Source organism: Molossus molossus, unplaced genomic scaffold (genome assembly GCF_014108415.1).
Source record: "Molossus molossus isolate mMolMol1 unplaced genomic scaffold, mMolMol1.p scaffold_m16_p_40, whole genome shotgun sequence".
Classification (NCBI taxonomy): domain Eukaryota; kingdom Metazoa; phylum Chordata; class Mammalia; order Chiroptera; family Molossidae; genus Molossus; species Molossus molossus.
Window position 1 is genome coordinate 414,631 of NW_023425378.1, and position 17,391 is coordinate 432,021.

Genomic DNA, 17,391 nt, shown 5'->3' on the forward strand with positions numbered 1-17,391 from the left:
TATATGAGAGAGACAAATCAATTAGTTTCCTCTGGCCCTCACCCTGACTCAGGCTGGGGATTGAACCCGAAACCCTTTGGTGCACAGGCAGATGCTCCAGTTACTGAACCACACTGGCCAGGGCTGAGGTAGACTTATTTCAGTGACCACTTAATCTGGTATTTTTGTTGTACATTGTTAGCTTTTAGCATAACAAGAATATCATTACATAAGTACAAAGCTTTCCTGTCAAATGAAGGAAAAACATTTACACTTCCACATACCTTAGAAGGGCTACATTTTCTTTCTTTTTTTTTTTTCTTTCTTCTTTCCGTCCGTCCCTCCCTCCCTCCCCCCCTCCTTCTTTCCTTCCTTCCTTCCTTTCTTTCTTTCAGTTCCTCAATGAGGACATGCTTATTGATACGAGAGAGAGAGAAACATCAATACGATAGAAACATTGATTGGTTACCTCCCTTTGGCACTCTGACCAGGAATCAAATTTGCAACTCAGGTATATGCCCTGACCAGGAATCGAAGCCACAACACTTGGCGTGTACAGGATGGGACAAGGTCCAACTAATTGAGCCACAGGGCCCAGGGCAAAAGGTTGCTGTATTTGAAATCTTTCTTGGTTTCATGTGATGGCTATACATGGTAATAAAAAATTTTTAAAAAGAAATTTTGATATATGGGTGACATGTGTATCAGTACAGTTTAATGCAGTTTAAAGTTTGCCTGGCAATATAGAGAGATGAAGAGTGCATAAGATCTCTGTCACACTGCTTAATTCTGATATGGTAGCATGAAAGCACCCATAGACAGATCATATACCAATAGCATATCTGTGTCTCACGAAAATCATATTGGTAAGAACTGGTGTTTGACCCATGAGCCATATTTGCCATACTCTGATTTAAAATCTTAAAAGTTTTATTCAACATAAAGTTTTGATTAAATGAAATAAAAACAAACATTCAATTATAACATTATATTTGATCCCCTTGCATTGATATGGATATGTCATAGAGGATAGTTCATATATTTAGTCATCTGTAAGTTCCAGCCTTTGGTCCATTAAGGTAGATAGTAGCAACAAACAAGCAGTTATTCATTATTGTCTACAGCTACATATCACCCTCTTGGTTTTGTGTTTGTTACTTGCAGCAGCTATTATTTGAAAATCCAGTTGCTGCTTCAGTATATTCTCACTGTATACTGGCCAACTGATTTTTAACAATTAGGTCTTTGCCAATTTGTAAATAAGTTAAGTTTCCAAACTTCTTACTAGAATTTCCTGAAAAGACTTTTGGAAAAATACTTAAAATCTCAGCATTTGGGGAACTAGGTATTAGTATTTTTGTTCGTTTAATTTATTGATTTTTGGAGAGTAAGAGAGAGAGAGAAAGACATCAGTTTTTTGTTCCACCCATTTGTGCATTCATTGCTTGATTCTTGTATGTGCCCTGACCAGGGGTGATGCTCTAACCAACAGAGCTAGCTCCTTAGAATTTTTGATGTATAACCAGGGATAGAACCCACTGACTAGAATTTTTATTTCTAGGCTGTAATTGGAAATTTCATTTATGAATTGACCATCATTGAAGTTAATAATGGGCAACAATTTTATCTCAAGTTATTTTTCCTTGTATTTATACACTATTAATCTATAACTACTAAGATTCATTTTAATTATCTCATTCAATTTGGAAATTTTGTAAAATTAAGTATTTGAAAATGAAATGAATCAAAGGAGATGAAAAATGTATTTTTTAAAAATTTAATAGAATGCCTTTTTCATTGTTCCTAAAAGTGCTTAGAGTTTTTTTGTTTTGTTTATAGAGTTAATTCAACTCTAAAATACTATTTTTTATTATTTTATTAAGTTGTTGGCATATAATACTATATTAGTTTCTGGTATACAACATAGTGTTCCAACATTTATATACCTTATGATGCAATCACCACTTTAGGTCTGTTAGTCATCTGTCACAATACAGTTATCACAATATTTTTTAAAAATATGTTTTTATTATTTTTGCTTAGAGACAGAGGAAGGGGCAGAGAGATAAAAACATCTATGTCAGAGAGAAACATCGATTAGCAGCCTCCTGCACACCCCCAATTGGGGATCAAGCCCACAACCTGGGCATATGCCCTGACAGGAATCAAACTGGGACCTCTCAGTCCATGGGATGGCATCAGTCCACTGAGTCACACCAGCCGGGCAGTTATCCATGTCCCCAACATTCTCCATTATAGCAACCAAGAGATTTATCTGTTTCTAAGATGAATATACATTAGTAATTTTTTCAAATGAGTCTGGTTTTTATCTTCTGAGTTTTTTTTTATCCTCACCCGAGGCTATTTTTGCCATTTTTTTGTACAGATAGAGTGGGAGGGAGAGAGAGAGAGAAACATCGACGTGAAGGGACACATCGAGTGGCTGCCACCCTCACGACCAACCAGGGCCGGGGCAAACTGCAACTGACGTACGTGCCCTTAGCGGAAACCGAACCCGGGTCTCTCTTTACCGCTGGCCGACGCTCTAACCGCTGAGCCAAACCGGCCAGGGCTGTGTTTTTTTTTTTATGAATCCTCACCCAAGGATGTTTTTCCATTTATCTTTAGAATGGGAGAGAGTGAGAGAAACATTGATGTGAGAGAAACACATTGACTGCCTTCGGTACAACCAGAGCCGGGCACAAACTACAACCCAGGTATGTGTCCTTGGCCAGAATCGAACTCATTAGTCTTTGGTCTTCAGGCTGATGCTCTAACCACTGAGAAAAACTGGTCAGGGCTATCTTCTGAGTTTTTTTTTATTTTATTTCACATAGAACTGAAATCATACAGTATTTGTCTTCTTCTGACTTACCTCAGTTAGCATAATACCCTGTAGGTATACATTGACATTGTCACAAATGGGAAAAAGACCTTTTTAAAAAAAATTTGTGCTCAACATTTTTCTATTTTTGTTTAGATAGAGGGGGAGGGAATTAAAGGGAGGTAGGGGAGAGAGGGGCGGGGGGGGGGGGGGGAGAAAGAGAGAGACAGACAGACAGACAGACATCGACCTGAAAGGGACACATCAAGTGGCTGCCTCCTGCACAACCCGAACTGGGGCCAGGGACAAACTCCAGCCAAGGTACGTGCCCTTTGTGGGAACCAAACCCCGGTCTCTCTGGACCATGGGCTGATGCTCTAACTGCTGAGCCAAACTGGCCAGAGCAAGAAGTCCTTTTATTGCTGAATAATATCCCATGTGTGTGCATGGCACACACAGGTGCTCACAACATATCTTATCCATTTATCTGTCTATGGATATCTGGACTGCTTTCATATCTTGGTTTCCATATTTAGAACTCTATTAAATTTTTGACAAACCTCCATACTGTTTTTTATAGTTACTACACCAGTTTATAATCTCACTAACAAAGCATGAGGCTTCCCTTTCTTCCACATACCTGCCAACACTTGTCTTTTGTTGACTAGTATTATAATAGCCATTGTGGCAGGTGTAAGGTCCTATTTTGTCATTTTGTATTTCTCTGATGATTAGTGATATAGAGCATCTTTTTATATGTCTTCTGGCCATCTTGTATATCTTCATTGGAGAAATGCCTGTTCTTGTCCTCTGCCCATTTTTTGAAGGTATTGTTTATTTTTTGTTACTGAGTTGTATGAGTTTCTTATACATTTTAGTTATTAACTCCTAGTTATATATATCATTTGCAGATATATTTTCCCTTTCAGAAGGTTGTGTTTTTGTTATATTTATGGTATCTATCACTGTACTGAAGCTTTTTACTTTTTACTTTTCATTTGTTTCTCTTGCTCAAGGGGAAGTATCCAAGAAGGTATTACTAAGACTGATGTCAAATATTTACTACCTATGTTTTCTTGTTACACATTTCAGGTCTTATATTTATATCTTTAATTCATTGTGAGCTTATTTTTGTATATGGTGTTTTATTGAAGAGGCTGTCTTTATTGTGTATTTTTACCTTTGTTTTAGATTAATCAACCATGTAAGTGAGGGTTTATTTCTGGACTGTATTCTTTTCCTTTGTTCTGTGTGTCTGATTATTATAACTTTGTAATGTGGTTTAAAATCAGGGTGAATATATCTTTGTTCTTTTTTAAGAACACTATGACTATTAGTGATCTCTTTCAGTTTAATAAAATTTTTGAATTACTTTCTTTAGTTCTGAAAAGAAACCATTGGTATTTTGATGGAGGTTGTATTGAATCTGTAGATTGCTTTGGAATGTGGGCTCTTTAACAGTATTAATCCTTTCAATCAATGAGCAGATTATATCCTTCAATTTTTTTATATCTTCTCAATTTTTCTCTTCAGTGTCTTACTGTTTTCAGTACAAATATTTCACCTTGGTTAAGTTTATTCCTATATATTTTATTATTTTGATGCAGTTATAAATGGGATTGTTTTCTTAATCATTCCTTCTTATCACTCATTAGTAGTGTAAAGAAATGTGGCAGGTGCTGTATAATAATTTTATACAATAAACTTTGTATTTCATGTACTCACAGCTGTAAACCTACTTTTGCCCAACTCTGCATTATTGAGTATCCTTGTTTTGTTCTTATCTTAGAGTAAAACTTGCATCTCTTCACAGTGTTGTATGTTGTTAGTTGTGGGTTTGTCTTATATACAATTTCTTATATTGAGGTAAGGTACCTCTTACCCACTTTAGTGTGAGTTTGTTTTTGTTAATTCTCACCTGAAGATATTTTTCTATTTGTCTTCAAATAGAGTGGGAAGGAGAGAGGGAGAGGAAGGGAGAGAAATATCAACATGAGAGGGACACATCGACTGGTTGCCTCCTGCACAACCCTTACTAGGGCCAGGGACAAACCCCAACCACAGTATATACCTTTGTTCGGAATCGAACCCACAGCTCATTGCTTTGCAGGCTAACGCTCTACCACTGAGCCAAATCAGCCAGGGATAGTGTGAGGTTTTTAAAATCATAAGTGGATGTTGAGTTTTGTCAAAGGCGTTTTCTACATCTGTTGAACTGATCCTAGGTGGTGGTGATGTCTATATGTTGACTGAATTGTGTATAATGAACCATCCTTGAATCTTTAGTATAAATCCCACTGTAATCTTTGTAACGTATTGTTAAATTTGGTTTGTCAGAATTTGTTGAGAATTTTGGCATTTGTGTTCATGAAGAATTATTGGCGTGTAATTCTCTATTTTGCTAGTACCTTTGTTTGGTTTTGGCATCAGGGTAATAGTGGCCTCATAGAATGAGTTTGAAAGTGCTTCTTTCTCTTAAATTTTTAGTAATAGCTTTAAAAGGATAAATACTAATTATTTTTTTAATGAGTGGTATAATGAAACAGTTCAAGCTGTCTTTACTGGGCATTGCTAGGAGGTTTTTTATTATTGTTTCAATTGTGTTGCAGGTAATCAGTCTATTCAGTTTCTTTGTTTCATCCTGTTTCAGTGTTAAATATAATAATGCTTCTAGAAATGTATTCATTTTTTCAGGTTCAATTTGTTGGCTTTTAATTGTTCATATTATTTGTTAATGATCCTTTGTTTATCTGAAGTGTCAGTGGTAACTTCCACTCTTTTATTTCTGATTTATTTATTTGGGCACTCTGTTTGTCTTGAGTCTGGCTAAAGGTATGTTGATAGTTTCATTAATCTTTTCCATTAATTTTCTTTTAGTCTGTGTTTCTGCTTTGGCTTATTATTATTTTTTTTATTCTACTCAGTTGAGTTTTGTTTGTACTTTTTCTAGTCCTTTAGGTGCAAAGTGAAATTGTTTATTTGGGATTTTTCTTGTTTTTTGAGATAGGTTTGTATAGCTGTGAACTTTCCCTTTAATGTTACTTTTGTTGCATCTTATAAATTTGGGGGAGTTGTGCTTTCATTTTTATTTGTAGATATATATAATTTGATTTCTTATTTAATATGTCTATTGTTTTGTAATGTTGTTTGGTCTCCATGTGTTTGTGGGTGTATTTTTTCCCGTTTTCTTCTTATAGTTGATTTCTAGTTTCATACCATTATGGTCAGAAAATATGCCTGTTATTATTTCAGTATTCTTCAGTTTATTAAGACTTATTTTGTGGCCTAAAGTTTGAACAGTCTTGAAGAATATTCCATATGCACATGAAAAAGTAGTATTCTGCAATTTTGGGATGCAGTATTTATTTTGTTTTTACTTTTTCTTGTTCTTCTTAATCCTCACCTGAGGATATTTTTCTATAGATTTTTAAGACAGAGTGGAAGGGAAGGAGAGGAGAGTTGCCTTCTACCCCATCTGGGTCCAGGGATAGAACCTGAAGCCCAGGTACTTACCCTTGACCAGGAATCAAACCCATGACCTCTGGTCTTCGGACTGACACTCTAACCACTGAGCTAAACCAGCTAGGGCAGGAATTCATTTTTACTTTTAAATACAGTTTTATATTCAATATCCTGTATTAGTTTCAGGTGTACAGCATATCTTACAAAGTAGTTCCCCTTGGCTCCACACATAATTGTTAAAACATTATTGACTGTATTCACCATGCAGTTATATCCCTGTAACTGTTCTGTTTTTCACTTGAAACATTTAGTCTATTTATATTTTAGTTATTGATATGTATGTGCTCATTGCCTTTTTATTTTATTTTATTGGTGGTGGTTTTAATTTTTTTTCTTTTCCTTTGATCTCTTTTTTATTTTTTGGCTTTCTTTAGTGTTTTGTTTGGATTCCTTTCTCTTTATCTTTCATGTATTTTTTTTTTTTTTTTCGTCTAAGGTTACCATGAGTTTCATAAAATCCTTCCATTTTATAGCAGTGCTATATATTTTGAGCTGATAGGTATTTAAGTTCAAACATGTACAAAAGCACTACTTTTTACTACCCCATCCAGACTTCTTTTTTTTTGATGCTATATTTTTTATCTGTTTCATTTATCTGACTACTTTTTGTAGTTACAGTGAGTATGCTACTTTTGTCTTTTGACTGTGATGCTAGCTTTTCTTTTTCTTTCTCTCTCTCCCTCTTTTTTTTTTATGGCAACAAAACTTTATTTAAAAAAAAGGGGGAGCAATAAATCCCACCTCCCCTACTCTCATCTCAACAAAGAATGTGTGTGGCAACCTGATCCTATGTTCTTTCTCGACAAGGCATGTGCTCTGATTGCTGACATGTCAGAGAATGCTAACGATATAGCCTAAAACAGATATCCCTCCAAGTTTCATTGGCTGATTTTAGAGGCTTCATTTTTCATTCATATAACAATATGGTTCAAGTTAATTGGCGGGGAGAGGGTGCTTCACATCGTCTTTTAGGGACCCAGGCTCCTTCCATCTGTACGTTCACCATCTTTAGTCCTTGGCCTCAGGGTCACACTAGCTTCCTTAGGAAAGCATGCCAGGGGAAGAGTGAGTATGTAGAGAAAGCACTCTTACTTTTAGCTACCGTGGCCTGGAAGTGACACACATTTCATCTCATGCCTCATTGGAGAGAACTAGTCCTGAGACCCACCCAGATGGAAAAAAGGCTGGGAAATGCGTTTTAACTGTGTGCACAGAAAGAGGACACAGCCCTGGTAAAACTCCAAAATCATTTACACATTTCGTCAGATATTATTTACCCATTATCCTTCTGTCTGTGACGTAACCTGAGCTTTGGGGCTTGTCATTACAGGGACAAGAGAAAATAGCAATGGCCAGGGAAATGTCCATGTTTAGAATATTGAAAAGTCATTCACTCTGCTTAAGAAAGGGCCTCATTCTATTGGTGGACTTTTGCATTGTCAGGGAGACCAAAGTCTTATTTTGATTGCTTATTTGCTTTTCGGTGAAAGTAGGAATCGACTCATAACCTGATGGTGTTCCCTTTTATGTGACTTGTTGATTCCTTCTTGGTACCTTTAAGGTTATCTCTTTACTTTGCCATTTTAAGTACACTTACCCACTTGGTGTGGGTCTCTTAGGATTCATCTTGTTTAGAACGCACTGTTTTTCTGGATCTGGATGTCTGTTTTCTCCTGCAGATCAGGAAAGTTGTTCGTTATTATATCTTCAAGTATACTTTCTTCCCCTTTCTATTTTCTTCTGGAATCCCAAGGCAGTGTTAGTTTGCATGTCCCAGAGGTCACTAATACTGTTTTCTTTTTTTAAAAAAAATTTTTGCTCCTTTGATTGGGAGATTTTTACTATTTGTTTTTTAGATTACTAATCCACCATCTATGTTAACTAATCAGCTGTTTGTTCTTTCTAGTACGTTTCCTTTTTTTGTTATTCCTCACCCAAGGTTATTTTTCTGTTAACTATCTTCAGATAGAGTGGAAAGGAAAAAGAGGGGGAGAGAGAGAGAGAGAAACATCAACCTGAGAGGGACACATCCACTGGTTGCCTCCCACACAACCTACCAGGGCCGGGGATGAACCTCAACCAAGGTATGTGCTCTTGGCCAGATTCGAACCCGCAACTCATTGGTCCAACTTTCTAACAGCTGAGCCAAACAGCCAAGGCTGTTTTCTTTTAGTTGTTGAATTCTTCATCTGTGAATTTTTTTTTATGTTTCCTAACTTTTTGTTGACGTCTCAGGTTCAAGTCTCAGGTTCTCTGCTTTGACATTGTTGGGTATTCTAATAATAGTTTCTTTTTTTTTATTCTCATCCAAGGACATTTTTCCATTTTTTGTTCAGATAGAGTGGGAGGAAGAGAGAGAGAGAGAGAGAAACATTGATGTGAAGGGACACATCTAGTGGTTGCCACCCGCATGACCCACCCAGGGCAGAGGACAAACTACAACCGAGGTACATGCCCTTAGTGGGAACCGAACCCGGGTCTCTGGACCACAGGCCATTGCTGTAACCGCTGAGCCAAACCAGCCAGGGCGATAGTTTCTTTTTTTATCAGGCAATTTACTGATATTAATTTGTTAAGAATTTATTTCTGACTATTTTGTTGTTCATTTAGAAAATACATTATTTTCTGATTGTTAGACTTTTCTGTTTGTTTCTGGAGTTTGATGAAACTCTCATCAGTGTTGACAACATTGCCTTGTGTAGTAATGGGTTTTGTTTTAGAATGTGTGTTTGATGCTTTTAGGCTTTTAGGTTGGAGCAAGGCCCTTGCAGTACTGGGTGCCAGAAGGCCAGGAGGAACATGTATGGGCAAGACAGCCTGATGAGTGCTCCTTGTGCTCAGTTGGTCTGGATGATAAGGCCCTGTGGGTGGCCCCCAGCACCCTGGTGGGTCTGCTGTTGATTCATTCAGGGTTTTCTGGTGTGGCTTCACATTTATCCATGTTGATTTTATTATCATCTAAAGGGACAGAATTTGTGCTGTGCAGAGTAGTCCTGGCAGAGCAGGCATACTGACTGTGGCCTGCTGGTTTCCTGTTAACTCCACGCAGAGCTATCTCATATGCACTCATTCCTGTTGTTTGACTGCTACTTGAGTCCAGTCTCTTAGTTCCCTCTATGCAGACAGGTCTGCCCTGTGTGTATTCACCAGTGGCTTGCGCGCGCACTCTCCCTCTCTCTCCGTCTCCCCCCCACCCTCACCCCCGTGTGTGTGTGTGTGTGTGTGTGTGTGTGTGTGTGTGTGTGTGTCTCAGCACCCTATTGGACCCGCTGGGTCTGACTGCATACAGGGACCTGTTCACTCACTGTAGTATGCTGTCTTGTTTCTGTTTGAGCTAACTTCAAGGATAGTGCCTGGGGGACCTACTATGACAACCTTGCAAGTTGGCCAGAAGCTCTGGATAGAGTTCACATCTGAGATACCCTAGTTGGGGGAAAGCAAAGAATACCAGTCACCTGCTCCTTTAATCTTGATGAGTTCCCCAGTTTTCTCTCTGTGGTTTCTCTCTTTTTTCTGTCTTATGCAGAGCTATTCAGCTGTCACTCAGTTGTCTCTCAGAAGGAATTGCTCTAAAGATTTGTGTGTGTGTGTGTGTGTGTGTGTGTGTGTGTGTGTGTGTATTCGTGGGAGGGGCAGACTTCATGTCCTCGCATTGTCGTGTTATTGGACCTGCCTTTTTTTTTTCTTTTCTTTTTTTATTTTTATCTCTCTCTTTTTTTTAAATATAGCATTAGTTCTTCGACAATGTTGTGTGGTATGTTTTATTTTTCTCAATGTAATTCAAAGAAACAATTTCGAGTTGCCATTTGGTAAAAGTTCTATACATGTTCTTACTTATATAAGTGAAAATGTACTTTCTATAAAAGTTTATTTTCTTACAAGATCTTTAAGTGTAATGTGAAAAATTCTGAATGCTATTAGGTTCTGTTTGATTTTTTTTTTGAGAAAATCTGTCATGGTGTCCCAAATCTCTAATTTTAAAGCCTCATACCAGTGTAATTACCATCAACCTACCAGTGGTGGGAGAATTATAAGCATTTAAAGTGTGTACTAATTTCACCTTGGAATATTTATAAGAGTTGACAGATAAATGTTATTAGCCGACCAGTTACATATTTAAAAATGTACTTCTTCATTAATTTTCTTATACTCTTTATGAGACTTGGGAGTAGTTTATAGAGGAACAAATAGTAATAATGATGACAATACCTAATAATACTTTTCATTTGCTACTGACATGTTTGTAAGCATTTGTTTTTCATGTACTTCTTGATACAGCTTTAGTCATTTAAAGGCACATTTGTTTCATTGAATTTACAGCATAATAATTACCTTTTTTTTTTTTTCCTATTAATTTACAGGTCACCAAGAAAATAACAACTTCTGTTCTGTTAACATAAATATTGGTCCAGGTGATTGTGAATGGTTTGTCGTCCCTGAAGATTATTGGGGTGTTCTGAATCACTTCTGTGAAAAGTAGGTTTTTGAACTTATAGATCTGAAAAACAACATTTTTTTATAAAGGGCAAAATTATGATTCTGAGTTTCCAGTTATTGTTTAGCAGACTTTTATTTTAAATTAATTATTTTATGTTTTGCGGAATAATATATGAAAGGCTATAAAACCAGTCTGTGCTATACTAACAGGTACGATTCAGAAGACATAGAGAGTGAATTACTTTGTATGTTAATTTTAAAAATTGATACCTAAATCCACATTCATATGGCAAATGTGCTTTAAGGGAAATTTGGCTTATTATAATTAAATTTAGATATGTTAAGAATTCTAAAATTACATACACCTTGTTAATGACTTAAATTATGTATCTTTGTAAGTCATCCTGAACTTTTCAGTTGTCCAACAGCAAGCAAATCACCTGCTTTTTTCAGAGTTGGTAATGATATTATTATAACCATGTAAGTTATTATTTATGTACTTAAAACATGATTTTAAAAAATGGATGAAATTCCTGTAATAATACGCTTGAGGTTATTTTTAAATCTATACACACATATCATTTACTTCTACTTTTAACATTTTGGAGGGTCTTTATTATTATATTTTATTTAGTATTATAGTGTATTATAGTGCCCTAGCTGGTTTGGCTCAGCGGTTAGAGTGTTGGCCTGTGGTCCAGAGAGACCCAGGTTCGGTTCCCGCTCAGGGCATGTACCTCAGTTGCAATTTGTCCCCGGCCCTGGTTGCGTCGTGCGGTTGGTGACCACTCAGTGTGTCCCTTTCACGTCGATGTTTCTCTCTCTCTCTTCCTTTCTTTCCCTCCCACTCTGTCTGAACAAAGAATGGAAAAATGTCCTTCGGTGAGGATTAGAAAAAAAAAAAAGTACATTATAGTGGTTAAAAAAGTAATACTGCCATCCTCTTAATATATTTTTACTGTTGTGTGTGTTTTTTTTGTTTGTTTTTTTTTTTTGAGGAAGAGGGACACACAGAGAGAGAAACATTGATGAAAGAGAACATTGATTGGCTACCTCCTGCATGCCCCCCACTGGGGATCAGGCCTACAACCTGGACATGCACACTGACCAGGAATCAAACCAGTGACCTCTTGGTGCGTGGGTCGACACTCAACCATTGAGCCACACCAACAGGGCAGCATTTATTTCTTAAAATTATAAAAAGTGTATATTTTAGTAATTGTTATACATTCAGTATACTAATTCTTATGATTTTGGGTGGGAATTGACTATTTTCAGGGTTTAACTTTTCTTGCTTTCAAATAGGTGAACCAGGTAACAGACAGTTGGCAAAGACAGATGATATCTAAAAAGTTTGAAGTTCAGAGTAATAAAAATATCAAGTTAGAATGATTTACTTATCTAAACTTTCAGAATGCACTTAACATCTCAGATTTCCATTGTAGTTTTATTTTCCAAAAAGATACTGATTTCAATATTTATGACCCCTATTTTAAATTTATGAGTCTACAAAACATTTATTTGAAAGTCAGTTTCTTCAACCTTAGAGGAAAAAAAATGCTTGATCTATATTCACTTCTGGCTTTCCTTCCCCCCCTCCCTTTTTTTTTTTTTATGGAAAATTTTTTCCAGTTTTATATTGGTAGTTTGAGTGATATATGACTAAGGTTTTTACTGTGTTTGTAGTTTTTTGTTTTCTTCTTCTTCTTCTTTCTCTTTGTGTGTGTGTGTGTTTTACTGGAAATATTTGAAAGCCTATAGAGAACATACATTTTTTTTTTCTCTTGATTTGTCAGCATCTGCTAGACTTATGTCAAAAAAAGTCTCCCATTTTAGGAAAGGAAAGGAAAAGAACTTTCCATATAGATAATTTCAAGGTACCCTTTAATATAATTTTAAGAGAAAAGATAAAAATAAAGTGAAAACAATTTTTAAATTTTCAGAAAGGAATAGTTCTACCATGCAAATTTCTTCTTCTTGATAGAATTAAATAACTTGAAATACCTAAACTCTATCTTAGTAAATTCTTTATAGGAAAGATTGTTGTAGTAGTTACTTAATCTTGTGATGGAGAGTAGTAAATAATTAAAAATTAAAATAAAGCTTAATAATTTGTTCATTTTGCATTGGTGGTACTGGTAGTGGCCATTTATGTAATCATAGGGACCTTCTAGCAATTCCTGGGGAAAACAGAAGGCTGGAAAAGTCTAGATGCATTGGTGAATCAAGGGAATGTTTCTTGTTCTTTTATCTGCAACAGTGATTCTGATAAAGAAGTTTAAGTGGCTTGATATAGTCTTCACTCTATATAATAATATAAATTTCTTTTTCAGTGATTTTAGATAATAGGATGTTCTTTGGGAATAAGGGATAAAACAGAAAGCCCTCACTTTTTTATCCTCACCCAAGGCTATTTTTTCATTTATCATCAGATAGAATAGGGGTGGTGGTGGAGAGAGAGACACATCAATGTAAGAGAGACACATCGACTGGTTGCCTCCCGCAAGACGCCGATGAGGGCCAGGGACAAACCACAACTGAGTTGCATGCCTTTGACCAGAATGGAACCCGTGACTCATTGGTCCTCAGACCAGCGCTCTAACCACTGAGCCAAACCAGCCAGGGCCAGAATATTCTTCATTGAAAGCAAATTAAACACTAGTCTATGTAAATATAATGTGAAACTTTAAATCTTAGATTTGAAAAAATAAGTTTATGCAAATTGTACAGTCTTTGAAAAGATCTTCCTATTTTTGCGTACAGTTGATTTTGTTTTAAAGCCCTCACTTTTGAAAAATGCAGTTCTTATTGCATTGCTGTTAAGTTTTAATGAAGTATATACACTGAGTGCATTTCTTAATTTTTTGAAATTATTTTCTCGTGGTTGGTGAATCATTGAAAAACTTCTTCCATTATATTTATTTTTCAGAAATAATCTGAATTTTCTAATGAGTTCTTGGTGGCCCAACCTTGAAGATCTTTACGAGGCTAATGTTCCTGTATATAGGTTTATTCAAAGACCTGGTGATTTGGTCTGGATAAATGCAGGCACTGTTCATTGGGTTCAGGCTGTTGGCTGGTGCAACAATATTGCTTGGAATGTTGGTCCACTTACAGGTATTTTTTAATAATATATATTCACCGATTTTACATTTTAGAGGCGTTTTCTAATGTAGGTGTTATTTTTCTTTTAGAAAATAATTCACTAAAAATTGGAAGGTTGTGTCTGCTAGGAAAAATCAATTTAGTATAAAGAGTAAATTCAAATTAAGATGGATATCCAAGAATCTGGATATCCAGATTTGGACCAATAACAAATTAGTTTTGTCTACAAGGAGGATATACTTTTGATATTAGAGTATTGTGTGTTGTTTTCATAAAGGAATTCCTTTTATAGGCAAAGCTGAAGCAGAACTGTTATTTAGAATTTTTATTTAATCTGCTGTAACATATGCGCAGCCATAGAACATTAAACTGTTTGATAACAGGTGACATAAATAATCTGGCCTTTGTAATCAGAGAGACCTGAATGATACCTTTTGGTTAAAGAAGAGGTTTAAACTTCTTTGTTAAACCTCGTGACTTCAAGCAAATGCTTTGAACCTTTCAGAGCCTCATTTACTGTTGTTTATTTAATCTGCACATTGAGAATTGTAAAGTCAATAAGGCATTGTTTGAAAGAATGAAGAGAGATAAAGTATAAAAACGATAGAACAGTACTGAACCTTAGTGAGTGTTCTTTAAATGATTTTTTAAAAATATAATTATTTAAAAAACCTTCTGTTTTGAGGTTTTCACAATTGGTATTAAAGTTATTAACTGAGAGATGATAAATTATTATCTTCATATCTATTATTATTTTGGGTTACTTTATATCTTTAACTTTTTTTTTTCTCCTAGCCTGCCAGTATAAATTGGCAGTGGAACGGTATGAATGGAACAAATTGCAAAGTGTGAAGTCAGTAGTCCCCATGGTTCATCTTTCTTGGAATATGGCTCGGAATATCAAAGTCTCAGATCCCAAGCTTTTTGAAATGATTAAGTAAGTGCTTTCCAAAACTGCTACAGTCTCTCTTTTTTGAGGGGATGGGAATGTATGATGAAGAATGTTAACTAATCAATACTTTTTTTCTCCAATGAATTAAATCAGTGGACAACTGACAAATAGTTCTGGAGGCTTGACCAAAAAATATAGTAAGAGAATTAATGTTAAAAGTATTTTCCTCCATAAACATAATTAATATTCCATGTTGTAAATGTACCACATGTTTAATATCCACTCATCTACTGATTGGCACTTGCACTGCTATGAACATAGAGGTATGTACATATATTCTTTCTGATTGGTGTTTCAGGCTTCTTAAGATAAATTCCTAGAAGTGGGAGCACTGAGGTCCATTGGCAATTTCATTTTTAATTTTTTGAGGAAGCACCAAATTGTTTTCCATTGTGGCTGCACCTGTCTGCATTCCTACCAACAGTGTACTAGAGTTCCCTTTTCTCCACATCCTCACCAGCACTTGTTTGAGGATTTGTTAATGGCTGCCGTTACGGCAGATATGAGGTGATATCTTGTAGTCTTTTTAATTGGTATCTCTCTGATGATTAGGGATGTTGAGCATTTTTTCATGTGTCTCCTGTCCATTGGTAAGTCTTTTTGGAGAAGTGTCTATTCATGTTCTCTGCCCTTTTTTTTTTTATTTAAACTTTATTGTTGAATGTATGACAGATGTCCCTGTTTTTTTCCCCCATTGATCTTCTTCCCCAATCCCTCCTCTCTCCTGCCTTCCCCACACTATTGTCTATGTCCACTGGTTATGTATATATGCATAGAACTTCTTTGGTTTATCTCTTCCAAAACTTTCCCTCCCCTCTTCCCTTTGAGGTTCATCAGTCTAACAACCAATTCGTATTTCTTAATTTCTTCATCCTTTACACGCATCCATGCCCTCCCCCTCCCCCCGCCTCCTCCCATTTGGCAAAAAAAACCCCACAAAACTGTAGATTCAGTTTTTGATAGATATGTATTCATTGCCATTTTATTGTCATATTTTTGTTCTTCTCCTTCAAGAAGACCCTTCAACATTTCATATAACACAGTTTTTATGGTGATGAACTCTTCTAGCTTTTTCTTGCCTGGGAAACTGCTCTATCGTGCAAAGCTATCATTTAGAATCAATAACCATATTTGGGAAGAAAAGATAAAACAGAATTAGGTTGTTGCTCTTCATCATTTTAAACATCTTTTGCCCCTGCTTTCTGGCCTGCAAAGTCTTTTGAGAAATCAGCTGACAGTATTATGGGAGCTCCTTTGTAGATGACCAACTGCTTCTATCTTGCTGCTTTTAAGATTCTTTGTCTTTAAACTTTGACATTTTGATGATAATGTGTCTTGGTGTGGACCTATTTGGGTTCATCTTTTTGGGGGCTCTCTGTGCTTCCTGGGCTTGTATGTCTGTTTCCTTTACCAAGTTAGGGAAATTTGCTGGTAATATTTTTTCAAATAGGTTTTCAATTTCTTGCTCTCATCTCCTTCTGGCAACCCCACGATGCAAATGTTGGTACATTTCAATTTATCCCAGAGGCTCCTTACACTGTCCTTGTATTTTTGGATTCTTTTTTTCTTTCTGCTGTTCTTACTGGGTGTTTTTTTGCTTCCTTTTATTCCAAATCAATGATTTACTTCTTGGCTTCAACTACTCTACTATTGATTTTCTGTAAATTATTCTTTATTTCAGGTAGTGCATTCTTCATTTTTGACTGTTCTTTTGGTGGTTGTTGATGTTCTCACTAAGTTTCTTAGAGTTCTCCTTAAGTTCCTCAAAGTTCTCATGAAATTCCTTGAAGATCTCACTAAGTTCCTTAAGCATCCTTATAACCAGTGTTTTGAATTCTGCATCTGAATGATGCTTATGTCCATTTTATTTAGTTATTTTTCTGGAATTTTGTTTTGTTTTTTCATTTGGGACATGTTTCTTTGTCTCCTCATTTTGGCTGCTTCCCTGTGATTGTTTATATGCATTAGGTAGAGTTGCTATGTCTCCTAGGCTTCACAGGTTGGCCTATTATTATAGGTGTCTTGTAAGATCCAGTGGCACAGCCTCTCTGATCACCCCAGCTGGGCCCTTGAGGTGCACCCCTAGTGTGGACTATACAGTCTTCTGTTGTAATTGAGTCTTGATTTTTGTTGGCACGTCTTTAGGAGGGAGATTTACTCAAGCTGATCAGCTGCAAGGACTGGTTGTGCCCACTGATCACTGGCCTCTGACTCCCTTGGAGGATCAATTGTGTAGTGGCCCACCATACAGAGCAAGATTTACTTCATCAGGGCTATGGTACCCACTGAGTCTACTCCTTGAGTGTGTCACTTGTGGAGGTGATTGGATGGTGGTGTTTTGATGTGGTCTGAAGCTGATGTGGGTGTGCTGGCTCCAGGGCAAGCTCAGGGACTACCTCTGTTCTATAGGGGCCACCAGGCATAAGTTACAAAGCTTTCTGCAGTAAAAATTACACTGTATGCTGAGATTTTTATGCATACATTTTCTTCTAGGGTTTTATGGTTTTACAATTTACATTTAAGCCTTTTATCCACTTTGAGTTTATTCTTGTGTATGGTATAACTTGTTCTA

The 17,391-nt window shown here is 36.3% G+C and overlaps 1 protein-coding gene across 9 annotated transcripts in view; it reads left to right on the top strand.

The window, feature by feature from the left end:
• The window catches only part of LOC118616759 (lysine-specific demethylase 6A-like), a 191,034-nt gene that overhangs the window by 128,277 nt on the left and 45,366 nt on the right, over window positions 1-17,391 (top strand). For 7 of the 9 annotated variants that reach the window (XM_036242188.1, XM_036242186.1, XM_036242187.1 and 4 more), the window contains 3 exons: window positions 10,687-10,801; window positions 13,692-13,879; window positions 14,663-14,804. In XM_036242188.1, the coding sequence (XP_036098081.1) occupies window positions 10,687-10,801; window positions 13,692-13,879; window positions 14,663-14,804 (445 nt within the window). Of the gene's footprint in view, window positions 1-10,686; window positions 10,802-13,691; window positions 13,880-14,662; window positions 14,805-14,912; window positions 15,047-17,391 lie in introns of those variants that run through there. The other 2 variants (XM_036242190.1, XM_036242189.1) reach the window with 2 other exon arrangements.